At 32.6% G+C, this 20029-nt stretch overlaps 1 protein-coding gene across 1 annotated transcript; it reads left to right on the forward strand.

Annotated features, from left to right (window-relative positions):
* Positions 1-9815: 9815 nt before the first annotated feature.
* LOC149413284 (alpha-tocopherol transfer protein-like) lies at positions 9816-19817 on the forward strand. Its single transcript, XM_089645453.1, has 5 exons — positions 9816-9936; positions 12368-12524; positions 14774-14918; positions 18174-18278; positions 19593-19817. Exons 1-5 carry the CDS (start codon positions 9816-9818, stop codon positions 19815-19817), a joined length of 753 nt encoding a protein of 250 aa, XP_089501579.1.
* Positions 19818-20029: the final 212 nt, after the last annotated feature.

Raw genomic sequence — 20029 nt, forward strand, 5'->3', positions numbered from 1 at the left:
GAATTGAATTGTAAGTTATTTAACTGTATTTCTTTATAAATTTGTAGAATTGAATATTTTTATATATATTGTCTATTGTGGGTACATTTAATATTGAAAAGAGAATCTCAGTAGAAAATTTGGATGGTTTTTTCAATATTACTTTAATTATCAATCTTTGAACTATTTTAAGTGGATTTAATATATTGTTATAAGTTCCTCCCCAGCCAATAATACCATATTGTAATATAGATTGTACAATTGCATAGTACACTCTTTTTAGGTTTTCTAGTCTAAGAATATTTCTAAGTCTTATAAATATATAAATACATTTTCTAATTCTTTTGACAAGTTCACAAATTTGTTTTTTCCATTTAAAATGTTGATCTATATATATACCAAGATATTTAATTTCAGAAGTTAGACTAAGTATAAAACATTCTTGATTGCAATTAGTTATGTTACATTTAAGTTGATGTATTATAATTTTTAATTCTGGTATTAATTTAAATTTTTTGATAGAGAATGGGATACATTTTGTTTTTTCAGTATTTAATGAGAGGAGGTTTTTATCGAACCAATTTTTCAGTATATTAATATCAGTATTTGCTAAGTTATTAACATTATTCCAATCAGTACCTTCAATTATTATGACAGTGTCATCAGCATAAGATATTATTTTTCCATTTAATCTTTGATTGAATATGTCATTTACATAAATGATAAACAGTAACGGTCCCAGGACTGTACCTTGAGGTATGCCGAAGTGACTTGTTTTTTGTTGACTAAGTACATCGTTGATTTTTACGACTTGAGGGCGTTTGAAAAGGTAGCTTTTTATCCATTCTATAGCTGTACCACTTAATCCAATGTTTCTTAATTTACTTATAAGTTGGTCGTGTGATATGCTATCAAAAGCTTTTTTTAGATCTATGAAAATTCCAATGCATTTTAATGATTTATCTAATGAATTATGAACAAGACTAGTTAATTTTGCAATTGCATCCTGAGTGCTTCTACCTTCCATAAAACCGAACTGATTTTCATTAAATAATTTATTACATTTTACAAATTGGTTTATCCTTTTTTTAACTATCTTTTCAAAAATTTTTGCTATGTTCGAGATTACTGATATGGGTCGGTAATTGCTAACTTCTTCTGGGTTACCAGATTTAAATATTGGAGTAATGGTAGTTTGTTTGTAGATTGATCGAAACACTCCGCTTTGGAAACTTACATTTATTATGTGTTTTAACGGTTTAGAAATTTGATTTTTAATATTTTTTAAAATATTAACTGTTATTCCATCAAAACCCGGGGCAGAACCTCCTTGCATACCGTTTATAATTGATATTATTTCGTTCTCTGTGGTGACTTGGAATGTTGCTATATTATTGTCAGTATCAATACAACAGTCTGGAAATGTTTTATTTGGGTCAGTATGAATGAGATTGGCAAGATTTTCCCCTACGTTCGCAAAGAAGGTGTTAAATATGTTTGCAGCTTTTGAGGGATTTTCTTTACAACATGTTTTCATGTTGTCATGAAATATAGTAGCGATGTCGTTATTCTTGTTTTTTTTTCTTGTCAATTATTTCATTTATAACTGTCCACACTCTTTTACTATCATTTTCAGCCTGATTCAACTTTTGTTTATAATACTTTTGTTTTGTATTTTTTATAATATATGAAAGTTTGTTTTTATATGCTTTAAAATGGTTTAGTAAATTTTTATTATTTGGTTGTTGAGTAGTTAATTTGTAAAGAGCTTGCTTATGTCGTACAGATACTACTAAACCATGAGTAATCCATGGTTTTATAGGTTTCAAGTTCGACACTTTGGATTTGGTTATTATATTATTATTTGTCGAGTCATTTATGCATTTAGATATTTTTTCTTCAAACATTTTACAATATATATTGACATCATTACATTGTAATAATTTATTCCAATTTTCTGATTCTAATTGGTGTTTTAATGTATCCATATTAAGTACTTTTTTTGAGTAATTATTTTGTTTAAATAATGGCAAAGTTGGATTGCTTAATTTATAGTTAAAAATACATGAATAATGATCAGTGATAGTTTTATGAATGACAGTTGATTTTATATTTTGGATATCAGGAATATTTGTAAAAATGTGATCTAAGCATGAGAAGATCTAAGCATGAGAGTTGACCTTTAACATTTCTAGTATAAGAATTTATGCACGATAAATAATTGAGTTCTGCTAACATATTTAGATATGTGTCTTTATCTTTACTAGAATAGTCGTTTGCAATATTTAAATTCATATCTCCAACAATAAAAGTATTTTTATTTCTAAAATTTAACAGAATATTTTTTAATTCATCTATAAATTGAGGTACTATCGATGTATGCGTACGATAAATAGCAATAATGTTATAATATGTACCTATTTACGTCTTTAAATTCTACATTTAATATGTTAACATTACTAACATTAATTATTTCTTTAATATTGAGAACAAAACTGGTTAGAAATAAATAATCCGATACCTGAGTTTTTGTTTATTGTCGCATGGTATGTGTAGCCTGGAATAGTGTAATTGATTTCGCCTGCAGAGTGTGTCTCTGTTAAGACAATCAGGCCCGGGAAAAAATTTAATTCTTTTAATGTTATAACTAATTCATCCATGTTTTGTTCTAAACTTCTAATATTTACATGAAATAGGGTAAATCCCTTTTCAGTGCAAATTAAGTCAAAATCTTTCATAGATTGACATAAATTTTCTTCAATATACATTTTTTTATCTAATGCGTTACATAAAAAATCATTCATTTTTAAGTTTTAGATTAGAGCTTAAAGAAATTAAATTTACCGTATTATTTATAGTCGATGCGCTCTCTAGCTAGTTGAAGCATTTTTTGCCGATAGAGACATTTCATGCTATCAACTCTGTGTTCTGTAGAATAATTCATATTAAATCTTTTGTTTTGAACACAGCAATTGTTGCATGTTGGAGGTTGTTCTTTATTTTCACATTTAGACAGAATGTGCTCCTTTGTGCAATGAGGGCAAATGGGGGGCTGCGTCCTGGCGAGACATCTTTGCGCTGTGTGGCCGAACTTATGGCAGTGGTAGCATTGAGTAAGCGGGTTACAGTCTTCTATGTATACTCTTTGGAATTTGATGTTTATTTTGTTTTTTTCTAGTAGCGTTTTTCTTAATTTACCGGTTGTTTCAATAATGTAGTAAGTGGTATCGTTTTCTTTTCCTTCATTGTATTTGTTTTTTAATTCCTTGATAAGCTTGATGTTGTTTTTGTCTTCCAGGGTTAATCCTTGATTTTGTTGTACAATCCCATCTATAATTTCCTCTTCAGTCAATTGGCATTGCAGCCTTTTCAACATTAAACACGGTTTCTTTTTGTTATTTCTTCGGCCAATATTTCTTTTCCAATTACCGTATTAATTTCTTCGGTTAACTTTTCTGCATCTTCTTTTTTTTTGACATGAAATCAGTAATTTTTGCTCTCCGATTTTTTTTAATCCATTTACTCCAACTTTTATTTTAGTTAAATTAATGTTTATTTGAATTTTTATTTTTATATCTTCGGCCTTCAAGGTGTTTTTAGATGTAATTATGATGGCGTGCTTCTGTTCTGGGATGTGTGCACCTGTATTCACGAAGTTTTTATTGTCACCTAATACATTTGCATATGTCCTTTTGTTATTATTATGAATTTCTTCTAGTTTCTGTGCGTAGTGATGATTGTTTTTAATATTAGTTTCTTGTAATTCTATAATCTTTTTTTGTAGGTTTATCAGTTCATGTTGAATTTTTTCTTCCAGTGATATAATGTTCTGTTCCAGTGTTAATTTTATTTTTGAGTCCTTCACTGAAGTGATCTTGTTTATTAAATCTTTAATGTTTTTAATAATTTCTTGAGTTTCCATATTGGATGGAATGGAGCGCCCAGGTGGGCGGGTTATTAATGTAAACTATATTACTTGTCACAAAATTACGCAACTGTACTCCTTCGATGTGGAGCGAGTAATGATTTGCATATGAAATTCTTAAAATTAAGAAAAATATCCAACTTCGAAAATTTCTTAAAAATAAAATATATCTTCTTTACAACAATCTCATTATTATTTGCTAAATTATATGGAGATAACAAAAGGTTTTGTTTTAAATTATTTTTAGATAATTGTATGAGAAGTTCATTTCTGGAAGTAATATTCTGATATACAGAGTTTTCCAATAAGAAGTGTTATTTTGAAAAGCCCGCTATTTCGGTAGATGTTAATTTTGAAGCTGTCATTTTTTGACATTTGACAAGTAAAAACTACGCCATTAACAAAAATGGAACGATACACGCTTCAACAACGCATTGTAATTATTAAAATTCACTTGAGTGAATCAAATGCAAATCATCTTGAGTGATGAGGCCCATTTCCACCTCGGTGGCTTCGTCAACTAGCAAAATTGTCGCATCTGGGGCTCGGAAAACCCAAGAATTATTGTTGAAAAGCCTCTCTATCCTCAACGTGTAAATGTTTGGTGCGGTTTATAGTCCGGCGGAGTCATTGGACCTTACTTTTTCTAAAATGAGGCTGGAGCAACAGTTACGTTGAATGGATTGCGCTATCGCGAGATGATTAATGATTTTTTATGGCCGGAATTGGATGGTATTGATCTGGACAACGTTTACTTTCAACAAGACGGCGCTATGTGCCACACAAACAACGAAACGATTGATCTTTTACGATTGAATATCAAAATAACACCTCTTATTGGAAAACCCTGTATATTTAAGTTTAGGAGATATAATGGTTTTAGTGGAACCTTCAATTTTAATGTTTGGGGGGCACAGTGGGGACTTTTGTGAAAATACTCCCTGCAGTAGGTACTATTCACAAAAAAAAATCAGCTTTCCCCTAATTTGTTCAAGAAGATCGATTTTTTGTCTAGATCGACTGGGGTATCAGCGGCCTTGGCTGTTAGCGGTCTCACGTGTCGCACACGAGTCACAGTTACCGTGTCACTCACGCTTCATTGCTTTGACGTCAAAGTCTTACATACAGTGATGTTAATTAAATTATACTTCATTTTAATCCGCCTTTCATAGAGGATGTACAAATTAAAATGAACTCTTATTGTCATAGTTAGTTATTGCTTGGGGAGGAGCAAAAAACTCGGCTATCAATTACATAGAAACCGCACAGAAAACGATCTTAAAGGTAATACTAAAAAACATAGACTGACTGATACAGACCAAATATTCAACAGCTGTGACGTACTAGATATACGCCTATATATTTAGTGGTGTTTTAACGTATATAATTATACGTTAAAACACCACTAAACTACATTTTTGACAAAAAAAATAAATTTCAACATACACAAAATAACACTAACAGACCAGTTAGACAAGCGTACAAAGAAAACATAAAAACGCCGGCAATAAATTCAAGCTTTGGACAAAGACACTGCCAATACCATGCTATAAAAGCTTTCAACAGTGTAAAACTTAAAATTAAAATTAAGGAAAATAAAAATAAATTCACACACAAAATTACAAAATGGATTAAAGAACAAAAAAGACAATATTACCAAAATATCATAGCATAAAATAAAAATAAAACCTACACGTAACACACAAAACCAATATAAACACACATCACTCACAAACACACAAGATTATTTTCAATGTTATTATTTTTTAATTTTAAATATATTATTATGTATATTTAATTTTAAATGTATTATTTTCTCTTTAAATATATTATGTAGATTATATTTTCATATTATAAAATGAAGGCCTCAGCACGGGCAAGCCACCCAGTGAGGCCTACATTACTGGAAAACTTGAAATGTAAAAAATATTGTGCCAAATAAAATAAAATAAATAAATAGTTAAAATATTTATGTTGCATAATTATATAAGAACAAGTTTCCAAATTTTTAATTTTTAGGGTTTCCCGAAAACGCATCAGTCTCAAAAAGCCTACGTTTTTTATCAACCGGCAGAGTTTTGTATGGGAGTCGAAACGTTTTTAATTCGTAAGATTACCCGCTTTTAACACTGAACAACACGAGATAAAATGTTAACATTTCGTGCTCGTCGCTGATGTTTTTGTATTGAACCAAAGTGCAAAAATAAATGCATTACCGCACCTGAAAAACAATGTAACGGTTTTTAAAAACCTGCATTATTTACACGAAATCCCCGTAAAACCGTATTCTATTACACGGAATTGATTGTAAACCAAATCAATAAGGATGAAAATATCAAGCACATTCTTGGGTTTGAAAATCACGGGAAATGTGGTATGATGGAAACAGTCTACCTTGAATTCCCATGAATCCCTGCAGTATGGCTCTCGACGAACTGGTACTCTACACATGGTGAAATTTCCTCCAAAACGAGATAATAATTTGCAAAGCATGTGAATATACGACTCCAATTCACGACGACACAACGAAAGCAACTGCTTGCCACACGACACGTATACGAATGCAGTCTTGCGACAATTTACAATGCAACAAATCATCTTCTTCTTTACAATGTGGGTAAAGCTGTTTTAAGGAAGGAAATGGATAGTAGATATGATAGTATATGATGGGAAATGATAGTAGGTATTATCCAAAACTGTTTCAATACTAAAAAAATATCATCGGTTCAAAGGTAAATTTGTACCAGAGTAAGGAATGCATCCTTACTATCTCTATTTTTTGTAAATATCGCACAAGAGTCCCAACTGCTCCCAACCGTCCTCAATGGGGGTAGGTTGTGAGGCAGAAGGTAGTAGGGAGGGGAATGAGATGTGGAAGTACCTTGCTAATCAGATCTGGTCACCAAACACGGTTAACCAATTTTTTACTGTCAATACCGCACAAGAGTTTTAACTAGTCTGGAGCCAGTGAAATTTACTTATTAGAGCTCTCTCGACTACCGAACAAGGCTCTTGCCCGTATCATGTTAGTCGTACATGGATTATAAATAAAATAATGTCATAACTATAGTAATATATTTTCGACATTACAACGATTTAAGAGGAACAGTTGCGCGGCCTTTTTTTAAAACTTAAATTTGGACTGAAAAATGATTTTTTTAATCAAAGGATAAAAAATCTAGTACTGATATCTGTTACTTTATTTATTTGTGTTTCAAATTATAAAATATGGTCAATAAATTTTTCACAATTTTACAGGAAAGTTTTCCAATTATTTTTCAGTATAAAAATACTAAAAAAATAATCACGCTTTTTTACTATACAAATATAATAAAATATAAAATTTAAAAAATATGAATTACTAATAAAAACTATTTTTATAGGATTAAATTTAATTTTATAATTACCAATTTACTTTAAAACACAAATTCGTCGAAAATGAATTTTAAATTTCGACATTAATAATAAACTCACAAAAAATGTCAAAGTTGTTAAGTTTTGTATGAAGGAGGCCGAGCAGCCGCTCCTCTTAAGGTAGTTTCCAGAATAAAAATTGTAATTCTACGGAAAAAAGTTTTCAGGCTACAACGTCAATAATGCAATTTTTTTTAAATATATTTCCGCTATGCTCATGTGATCCATAGGGGGTGCCTTAAAGAGTCAACGTTGTGTGAATGCGGTGCGGCGCAGACCACCGAACACGTGGTCAAATAATGCCTGCTGCATTCATTCCCCGGCGGGATAAACGAGGTCCTAGACTAACTGACTAACCTAGATTTTCCCCTCCGACCCCCCAGCATACATCAACACTCTAAGGGTACGTATAGGAACCAGGGAAAGGAACGAATCAACTACAAGCGGCATTTCGCGCCATTTGGGGTTGCTTCGTTTCTTTCCCATAAATTGAGGATTAGTTCGGCAGTTCGGCTCGCGGATGTATACGTAGCATAATACAACCAAAAGTCACGAGCCGCCACTAACTCCGGACATCCTGTATTTTACAATAATTTTATAGCGATGTATAATTTAACAATTATCTCAGATTACAGGTTATTAACTAGATGGCATCTCATTGTCTTCAAGTGCAGTTTTCTAAGGAACTCATCTTAGATTCATCGCCAGTTATAGTGGTCAGTGGTCACTACGAATTAAAACCGGTATTTGCGCTGACAGCCGATCTGCTCTGCTGTCTTCAAAACCGTACGTACGAGAATTTATACTAACGTATTAATTTTTTTAATTTTTTTATTTATTAACTTTCAAAAATACATTTTTTTACAATTAAGTCCCGTTAAACTGATTGATATCAGTTTGTCAACGGGTTCTTTTAACAATTACTTTTTAAATACATATACAATTTTAACAAGTATATAACATATACACATAATTACATTAGTACAAAAAAATTCTTTCACATAACCATTTTTTTCACATACATTCAAATTCAAATTCAAAAAAATATTTATTGCACAAAAAGAGTACAAAGGGTATAACTTATAGGTTACATCCTATTTCTTCCAGCTAACCCATTTCCTTCTGTGAGTCAATTCACAGCTTTTTATTGAGTTTGGTAACATGTTGTAAATTATTGGAACGAGGTATTCTAGAGTTCTCTGACCGTATTTATTCAGGTATCTGGGAACTACAAGTCCATCGTTTGCAATTAGTCTTGTATTATGAATATGTGTCACTATTTTATTATGTTCAGATTGAGATGTATGTTGACTCGCTATTTTAAGCCACAATAAAGCACGAACAGATAATAAATTTACAGAGTTGTGTAGTAGGGTGTATCGATTTTTAACTTTTTTTTTGTTTTCAAATTCCAAGTTGAAAAAAGTTGCTACTAGGTACCACAACTTACTACAAAAATTTTGGATTTTTAAAAAAATGTTTAGTTCTCCCGCACAAGGCCTAAAGTTTTAATTTTTTTCAAAAAATATCAAATTTTTAAAAAATTAAATCGTAACTTTTGTGCTTATTCCAATTTAAAAAATAGTAATACTAGGGCATAAAAATAAGTAAGAAACGATTTTTATTTATAAAAAATGGATTTTAGGTCTCCCGCACAAGCCCTAAAGTTTGTTAATTTTGATGAACTTTTGTAATTTTGTGTACATATATGAACCATGTTTTTTTAAAAGTTTAAACCACCGGAATTAATTGTACTTTTCTTACAGAAGGCATAAAATGAGAGAATATATGTAATACATAATTCATATGTACATATAGTAAAAATATATACCACATATATACTACATATATAATATGTTTTATACCTGAAAAAATATAGTTGGACGGTTTAAATTGTACGAGAAAGGTGTTGAAAGTAACTAATGTTATTTGCTATAACTATTGTTTATTACAAAAGTATAAAAGGTTGTAACATGTCATAAAATGTAGTTTGCATTCATATTTTTATCGAGTAATTTATATATTTATTTGTATTCTACTCAAGGGAGGCGATAAGAAAACCTTCAATTTATCTAAAGCATATTTTTTTGTATTCATAATGTTCACCAATTCGTTATAAAGATTTATCAAAAAGTGATTTGGCATTAAGCTTCGCCTTAATGTGGTTTTTTTTTACTTTTATGAATATTTCATATTATGTAGTATTGATAAATGTTATTTATTTTGTACCTACTTACCGAAATACTTTCATTTTTTTCATGAAATTTTCTCTGACCTAGCAGTTGAAAGGTTTTACCGTAAAATGGTTGACTTTGTCTAATTATCAACTTTATAAAATCATTTTTGTCCTGTTATATCTATTGCACATGTTTAACGACATCTGTATATTATGTAATAAAAAGTTGCGTATGTATTAGGAGAGTTTAACTTCTTTATAGGTGATAGTCACCTATTCCTCAAGGTCTATACTGGTATCTCCTGCTGTAATTACATCAACATGGCAATAACACCGGTTACCCTGGAAGAGGAGTTTCATAAGAATCCCGAACTGAAGAAACAGGAGCTGGACAACTTGAGGGAGTGGGTACAAAAGCAACCCCATCTTCCAGATGTTCCTGGTAAGTCCAATACGCAATATAATAATAAATCAATTGGTAGAGGCATTTCTCATAGCAATGGTTCTACACCCTAATTTGGGGACACCTCTGCCGAAGGTCACCCCAATTAGCAGGAGTGCCTGGGTTTATCTGATGATGTGTGTTCACACATCAGATCGGGAGAGGATGGTTTGGGGAGACCCGTTGACCTCTTCAACTGGTATTTCTCTTGACTCATCGTCTTGCGCTGCAGCGGGAGGGATAGATCATTCCTACCCACAATCATATCTTTTCATTCTCAGAACTTCATCTCCTTCATTTCCTTAAAAAGAACCTCCACACAGCATCCTAAAAGATGATATAGTGTGGGGGTTAATGTAAAAAAAAAACATTCACGTGCACTAAAACACCAATATTTGAAAATTAAGTGGCATAGTGCACAGTTTACACGCTAAAGTAGACGGAAACACACATCATCTCATTTTACGGTGATGATATGTCTAGGGAAATTTCCCTAGATATTCTATATTTAACCTCATACAAATTCATCTGATATCTTGGGAAAATTTTTCTATGAAACCTAAGGCAAAGATCATCACTGAATTATGTCATGCTCATCGACTGAGAATGAGGTCATGCTCGGCGATCCGATCAGTCGAGCCGATTCACACACAGATCGGCTCGTGACCGACAGACGCATAATGGACCGATTGACCGAGCCGATCCGATCTGTCCGTCGCAGGAATAGGTGTGTGAATTCTGTTTATTAAAATCGGTATTTAACTGGAACCTTTCAACTGTCAAAAATACAAAATGGCGCTTAATGGCAACTTGATTACTTTGTCACATAGTGACAGAGCACAGATTTGGTGATATTGTTATAGTTTGGGAACACCTTTTGTCCGCCATTTTTGTCAACGGTCAGTACGTATGACGAATTACACATAATCTCATCTCCTGTAATATTATCTTAATTATGACCATTTAAAGCTACAAATATTCCGATTGTTTGGCCTTTTATAACTCTCATACGCATTTTTTTATGATCTTTGTGATTTTATCACTTAAAAGTAATTGTAATTACTGAAAATAATACAGTATGTACTACCTTATATTGGATGTGGGGCTATATGAAGTGAGCAGAGATGTGCAAAATGGGTACCCAAAACCATTTGAAATGCAAAATGGAAATGGGTCAAAACTTTTCCATTTGAAAATGCAAAATGCAAAATGGTTTTTAGAAAAGCATTTAAAATTCAAAATGCAAAATACCCATTTTCAAAATGCATTGAAAATGCAAAATGGTTTCTCGGGTCAAACAATTAAAATAATTATAGAATTTTAAACAATTTTGTCATTTAATAATGGACATCAATGTAGAACAAACATATTACATGATGGTAAATCCAAAAACACCACGACTACAGATTGTGAAACCACAAAAAATTTGCGCGGGACTAATGTTGCCAACGTAAAAACATAGAAACTGCTATCTAACATTTAATATTACAGCGTCATGCCCCCATGTTCAGTATTTGAATCTGTATTTATTTAATGGTATCACTCAAGTTTTGCCGGTGCAGGCCTTATTGTGGTATAAAATATTGATTCAGCACATATCTGACTCTGAGTATAAGAGGAAAGTTGAACATAGATACAATACTAGGTTCACAAAGAATGAAGGCATGCTTGTACCTAAACATAATAATAAATACGGACAGCGAACCCTTGAGTATAATGTGCCTAAAATATATAATATGCTACCTGGTAATATTAAGAAATGCGAATTTCCAAATAGAGTCAGATATTTGCTGAAAACATGGCTACTAGGTAGAAATAATTTGTATTAGGCGATTTAATATGTAAGTTTATTGTTATTGTATAAATTAAGGTCTAAGTTGTAATCTGTAAAAAGTTGTAATAAAAATCCTGTTTGACAAACTACTTAACTGTAGTTTAACGGGATATATATGAAATAAAAAAAATAAAAACTCAATTGCCAGGGCTCCTACCAGGGAGCAACTTGACAAATGGAAATTATTTCTCATGGCGAGGTTGAGGACCGACTGATATTTGGGGCTTATGAAAAAAAGATGAGTGAAGATAGTAGGAAGAATGTTGCAAGAAAACATTTAAAATGGAAAATACATTGAGAAAGGCATTTAAAATGCAAAATGGTTTTTAGAAAAGCATTTAAAATGCAAAATGGAATATACCCATTTTGCATTTTGCATTTCCATTTGAAATGGATTTATTTGAAATAAAGCACACCTCTGGAAGTGAGTAGGTACCCTCAGAGGTATTATCTCTATTTAATGTTTCCTGAAAAATAAAGCACTGAAAATTCCAACTAATGGTTGATTCTCTGGCACCCAGCTTTGTGCAAAAGTTTCACATGTTCTTTGAATGTAGATAAGTGATTCTAGCGCCGACTACCGAATTATGTTTTCAGAGTTGGAACTGGTATGCTTCCTGCACAGCTGCCTGTTCAGCGTGGAGTTTGCTAAAAGGACCATAGAGCATTACTACACCATCAGGACGCACGTGCCAGAGTTCTTTAGCCAAAGGGACCCGCTACTGCCTGCTTTGAAGAGTACACATGATATCCTGTGAGTATTTGGAAAATTACTCACAAAATGAGTAATTACACACACCATTGGAATTACTGAATAATTAATGCATTGTCACATGAACCTAAAAGGCCATGGACAGACAATCAGTGCGATTTTGTATGAATGATATTGAAGCCAAACCTTGGGTGAGGGTCAATTGCTTGGCAGCCATCTTGCATGACAAACTTTTGTGTGCAAAGCAAGAACCTAAAAAGCCCTGGACGGAGCTATTAGAGAACAATAGAAGCCGCGGGTTAGGGGGTAAGATGTATTAAAAATGCCAAAACATACCTAATTTTTTTAATGTTTGTTAATTTTTTGTCTCATCAAATACCCAAAAAATCATAAGCCGTTATAACTGCACAACATTAAATTATAACAGTTACTTTGCATACAAATCATTCAATATTTGCAGAATGCTGACCATCAGATCCGCCCTTGCTCAAAAATAAAGCCGGACATTGAACACTCGAGCAAGTGACCAATGACCAGTGACTAATGTCACTTGCGCGAGTGTTCAGTATACCAGGAATAGCTATATTTTTATCACATGTTTTTTTTTTTATCGTCTGAATCGAGTATCATTTTAATAGCTTACTTACCTATGCCCTACAATCTAAAAATTAATGATTGTTAATGGTATTATAGACAGCCCTGATTTATTAAGTCTAATTACATTCCATATACCTGCAAGAACTGGTCGATCCAAAATTATTTTTAATTGCAACAACAATATCAAGACGGAGTCATTTAGATACTCCCTTATACCTGATTGCATGCTGTTGGTAAATGTTTTCTCAGAAGTGGTAGATGTATTCAACTGCACGGAATATAGTTATAAGAAGGCTATAATAATATACCTCAAACACAATAATCAATGTCAGGCATGATAAAATTCTTCTGCGTGGGTCCTACATCATATTTTACTACATCTAAACTATTTACTTCAGATATCTTATAGTGTTAGCTATCATACGTATTATTTTATTAAAAATTAATATTTCTCATTCAAAAGTATCATTAAATCGCTGACAGCCCTGAATTATTAAAGCCAAATTGCGATACCTGCCCAGCTATTCCAAGTAGAATTAATTTTGAAGGTAACAATAAACTCACTACTAATTACTCTATTATAATATTTTGCTAAATTATAAATGTTAACAAGTCACTTTTTTATACATGTTTATTCTGTTCAAATAAAATATTCTTTGTTTTTATAACATGTTATATTAATTACTATCCATTATCACAAACACCTCATACTTCGATTTATGTCAGGTCTTATACAAATCTAGTATTCATTCAACTATTATTACACTAGTAGATATTTCTTTTAATTATTTATTGTCTCACTGCACTTCTATTAACAACTGTATCACTTGCAATAATATTTTTGTGTACACATTACTTGTTCTGTAATTTATTACTAATATTCTCCTGTGTACCACTGTATGCTTATAATCCGATGTATCATTCTATTGTAAATGCCATTTTATGGCGTTTAAATAAATAAATAAAAGACATTAAAAAACCAGTCTAATTAAGCCTTACTACCATTGTCTAACTTTTGAAAATCATATTAGTTCTCATCTGAAACTAGATTAACGATTAACTTACTATGTTAAATTCTGCTAAAAAATATTCTAAATTAGTTGAAGTTGAACTTGGGACGAGGATCGGTAACTGTAGGTACTACGCCAGATGTTTTCTACGGAATTCTCGGAAACTCTGAAGGCCCTTACAAGTGTTGTTCGCTAAGCCCAGGGTAATTTATTATCCCGACCGTCGCCTTTTATTGCGGGCACAATGCACCACTAACACAATCACCAGGAACAAGATTACATGGAGATTAATGATGGACTTACCGAACGTCACGGCGGTGCTGCCAAGGTCTGTTATCTATGTGAGGATACTTTGTCAGCTCTTTATTAGCAGCAGACACATGCCTGGACGGATGACGAACCTCGTGCTGGCACTGTTGGTGGACGCGATGTACTTTCTTGCTACAGCAGCTGGTCCAGTTTCTTCACCACCTAGGATTCTTGCTCCAGAGTCTCCATCTTCTATCTTCGTGTCACCTGTTCCTGTACTTCATTTTATTTAACTTAATTTCAATTTATTTTTGTAATACTTATATTTTTTGTAATACCTGCATCAACTGTATCAATCCCCTGAGGTGATAGATCACAAAAGCGGCGCTATAAAAAGTGTCCAATAAATAAAAATAAATATATTCCTGATTTCAGAACGTGCGTCGTTTTTCCCGAGCCTACTAAAAGCGGTGCAAGGGTAATATACACGAAGCTGTACAACTCGGACCCATCGGACTTCATCTCCAACAACACCACCAAGTACTTCATTATGGTCAAAGACCTCATGGTGCAACAATATGTGAGTAGGAAAAATGACTCTTCTAATACAACATTTAATTATTTTTTTAATTATTTTAATATAGATCATATGGGTTACATAATTGGTCATGTATACCTTATCAGAAAAGAGAAGCTCTTGTGCCTGATAAGGGAGCCACGATTCTTACTTAGATTCTAAAATAAAACAATAAATACAACATTTGGGCAAAAAACTTTCATAAGCTTTGTTACTATACTCTACAGCAAATCCCACTCTCATTCAAAAATCAAAACAATATTTTAACATTTATATCTTAAATAAAAAGCTGGATACAAAATAAAGGCAGATCAGAAATAGAAAATATACCTACTGATGCGAAATACCGACTGAAACCAAAACTCACTCACTACACAATATATTTTTAATTACTTCGTATTATTCACAATACAAATTTCTTCTAATTCTAAATATATATAATATTCTCAGCACGGGAAATCCCAGTGAGGATATCATTATCTCTCTTTCTTACAAAAAAGGAAGATAATAAACAAATACTATTATTATTATTTTTTATTATTTTCCGACCTTATGTTTGGGTTAAATCTTCTCCACACGAAAAACTAAAACCTTCCACACACTTTTCCACAAATGATCATCTGGTCAATTCACACTATGCAAGTGCATTATAAAAGCATAATAAATTCAAAACAATACAAGAACAACACGTCAACTCACCAGAGATCAAATGGGAAAATAATTCACCGACTCCAGATATTTTCATATTAGAGGGTTCGGCTCGGTAGAACTCCTAACTAGACCTATAAATCCTACTGATCCTTAAATATAAATATTTAGCAAAACTTTCGTAATCCTACATGTATTTAAAATGACTGATTTTTGCATTTTTAAATATAAATTCTTTGACAGATCTAATACCCCTAAATTTTGAATGAGAGAGCTAGGTATAATGCCAGTTGCAGAAATAACAAATGGGAATATTTTTATAGTCTGAGAATGCCACATTATTTTAATCTCATTTCCTAAATCTGTGTATTTTCTTATTTTTTGAGAAACAGATTTTTGAATATTACAGGAATTTGGAATAGCGACATCAATGATATAAGTTATAATTTTTAATTTTATCATGTAAAACTATATCGGGTCTATTATGACTAATCGTTCGGTCTGTTAGTATAGTTTTATCATAATATATTTTATAAAATTCATCTTATAAAAATGAATTTAGTTCGTATTCGTAACATGGTACTATATTACGGCAGTCAATCAAGTTATTTTTAATTACCAAACTTCGGTGAATTATTTTTAAAACTTGATTATGCCTAAATGTATATTCGTACGGTGCTAGTATAGAACATCCCGATATAATGTGTTCTATAGTTTCCGGAAAAGTCAAACATTTTCTACATAAATCATCAATTTGATTTGTATCTTTGATTATATGCTTCCTATAATTTTAGTATTAATGACTCTACCCTGAATGTCATATTATTATTAATATTTTATTAAAAGCCCTTGGAAATGGCTTGTGATCTTTTGGATTTATTTACTAAAAAATTGAAGATGTCAAGTAGTATAATTTATTTTTTCTCTCCATTAGTATTCTGGGCAGTGAGGAGTACGTATATAATATGGTAGTTAGTCCCAGAATGACTACACTTAAATAAATCCTTACTTCCATTTCGTATTTCTAACTAGTATTAATTAATGGAATCCGAAAGCTTGTCAATAGAAAATGGAAGCAATTCGGGAATATCAAATGCAAACTTACGATTTTATATAGAAGTACCAAGTGAAAATCCTTCTGTCTGATAATATAATGGCATATTTATTGATCAAAAAAATTGCAGAAAACCATTTTTAAAACTTATGGATATGTTTTTCTTTTAGAAATTGTATGGTTGATACTGTGACATGTATTTTTCAGTCGATGAGTATATATGGCTGTAGTGACAGAGTTATTAACGGTTGTCAGTAAGGTAGATCCTAGAACATAAGTGATACGGTTAATTGTATGGTTGATACTGTGACATATGAGTTCCAGTCACTGAGCATAGATGGCTCTAGTGACAGAGTTATTAACGGTTGTCAGTAAGGTAGATCCTAGAACATAATTGATACGGTTAATTGTATGGTTGATACTGTGACATGTAAGTTGCAGTCAGTGAGCATAGATGGCTCTAGTGACAGAGTTATTAACGGTTGTCAGTAAGATATAGATCCTAGAACATAAGTGATACGGTTAATTGTATGTTTGATACTGTGACATGTGAGTTCCGTTCACTGAGCATAGATGGCTCTAGTGACAGAGTTATTAACGGTTGTCAGTAAGGTAGATCCTAGAACATAATTGATACGGTTAATTGTATGGTTGATACTGTGACATGTAAGTTGCAGTCAGTGAGCATAGATGGCTCTAGTGACAGAGTTATTAACGGTTGTCAGTAAGATATAGATCCTAGAACATAAGTGATACGGTTAATTGTATGTTTGATACTGTGACATGTGAGTTCCGTTCACTGAGCATAGATGGCTCTAGTGACAGAGTTATTAACGGTTGTCAGTAAGGTAGATCCTAGAATATAAGTGATACGGTTAATTGTATGGTTGATACTGTGACATTTAAGTTTCAGTCAGTGAGCATAGATGGCTCTAGTGACAGAGTTATTAACGGTTGTCAGTAAGGTAGATCCTAGAACATAAGTGATACGGTTAATTGTATGTTTGATACTGTGACATGTGAGTTCCGTTCACTGAGCATAGATGGCTCTAGTGACAGAGTTATTAACGGTTGTCAGTAAGGTAGATCCTAGAATATAAGTGATACGGTTAATTGTATGGTTGATACTGTGACATTTAAGTTTCAGTCAATGAGCATAGATGGCTCTAGTGACAGAGTTATTAACGGTTGTCGGTAAAGTTAGTGTCGGTAACCTAGATTTTAAAAGATAGCTTAAGCTGGGATATCGCCTGATCTCTTGGATCTTGGAGGAATAATATGATTCCTTCAACACTTTAACTTTCGGTCTAAAGTGACCTTATAGTCTTATAGAATAGATCAAATGAGAGCATTAGCAGCATGCCTTGAGGGCATATAGATTTTAAGACTACAAGATGAAAGACATTATATATGTAGTCTCTTATTCTGGCTGCCCAAGCTCCAAGAGTATTATCCGTTTAGTAAATTTTACAATGTGGTTTTGAGCTTTATTTCAACATCATTAGGTAATAGACAACACATTAAGATAATATTAAATAAAAATATTCTTGTTTCAGGGCAGCGGCGATCTTATAGGAGTTTTGGATTTGGAGGGAGTGACACTGACGCATGTGACGAAGTTTGGTGTTATGACATTGAAGAAAATTGTCACATATACGCAAGTGAGTATAATATACAAACATATAAATACGTACCAAGATTAACTTGTATGAAAAAAAAATAATAACATAAAATAATTTGGTATAATTTTGCATGTATTTTAACCTTACTTTTAATATATATTTTTTCGATTTTCTTTGACATATCTTTTTATCAATCAGTTTAACCTTTATTTTTATTTATAACATGATTTCTATAATAATATGCATTTGTTACATTTTCGTTTTACCATAACATGTCCTTTTCCCTTATGTTTTATTATCTGTTCTGCAAAATATTATTTTGTTATTCTTAGATAAATCATGTACCTACGACAACCATAATACGGGCATGAGCCTAGTGTGGTAGTTGAGAAAATCACCAAGAGTGTATTTTTTTAAATTTATAAAATAATAATAGCAGTAGAGAGAAAAACATCCGTCGAATATTTATTCACATATCTAGTGTTCCGGACAAGATCATGGGGGAAATAGAAGACGAGGATGTTACAGCCACGACAGTCTTCGTTTTTCATTTTCCCCGCACTCGTAAACGTGTAACTCGCTCAAGCCCGCATTGTGAAATAACGACGTGAGGAGCAGGGGTCTCTTAAATTTATATCCGGCTCGAAGGACCACTATGCGAGAGACTGTATGTTCTTTACATCTAGATATCAAATATTCATATTCATAGAACACATTTACCTAAAATATTTCGATATTTTTTAGCGAAATTGCATCGGCAGCTCGAACAGGGCTAGAAAAAATATTGCTAAGAAAAACTTAAAAAATTTTAAACATAAAAAAATTAAAATGTTAAAAAAATCTTTATGGATCTGACAAGGGCTGTTTTAAATAAAGGCATGAAATAACATTGTCAAACCTGTCTACCGATATTATGATATTTATTACTGCTTATATTATGACACTTTTCAGACAGACGGTTCCGTCAACGGAATAGAGTCACACCGCAGATCATACATCAACTCTGGACACATTGACCCCCAGATTCCAAACCCTCATAAATGTTTTCCTTCCCAGAACTTTATTTACTTCCTTTCTCTAAAAAGACCCTTCACACAGAATCTCAGAAAGTGACACAGGTCTTTATGGAGTTTTTTCCCCAGTGTGTCCTGTGTGAAGTTAATGTAAAAAAAACGTATATTTGTTATAAATTATGTTAATTTATAAATGAACCATGTAGGACTCCATTGGGTTGTATTAATTTTAGATTCTGCTCGCTATAAGCGGGTTAAATTAAAGTTTCGCTATGGTTAAAATCTATTTCAATTTGAAACACTTTTTTAAAATAAAAGTTTATGTTTTTGTGTATTTAAGGACGCGATGCCACTAAGATTGAAAGCTTTCCACTACATCAACACCGGCCCCTACATGGATAGGATAATGAGCCTGATGCGACCCTTCATGCGGCCGGAGCTGTACGCGCTGGTCAACATCCACTCCCAGGGTATGGAGTCCTTCTACCAGCACGTGGAGCAGAGGATCCTACCCAAGGACCTGGGAGGAGACGCTCCGGACCTGGAGGAACTGAGAAGTATGTAGTCTCTAGAACAAGGGTTCACACACACATTAGCCTGATGCAGTCATTCATACGACCGGGGATGAACTCCTTCTACCAGCACGTGGAGCAGAGGATCCTACCCAAGGATCTGGGAGGAGACGCTCCGGACCTGGAGGAACTGAGAAGTATATAGTCTCTAGAACAAGGGTTCATACACACACATGAGCCTGATGCAGTCTTCTTCAACCAGCAC

This window comes from Hesperophylax consimilis, chromosome 22, assembly GCF_061612785.1.
Source record: "Hesperophylax consimilis isolate HC1 chromosome 22, BYU_Hcon_1.0, whole genome shotgun sequence".
NCBI classification, from domain to species: Eukaryota; Metazoa; Arthropoda; class Insecta; order Trichoptera; family Limnephilidae; genus Hesperophylax; species Hesperophylax consimilis.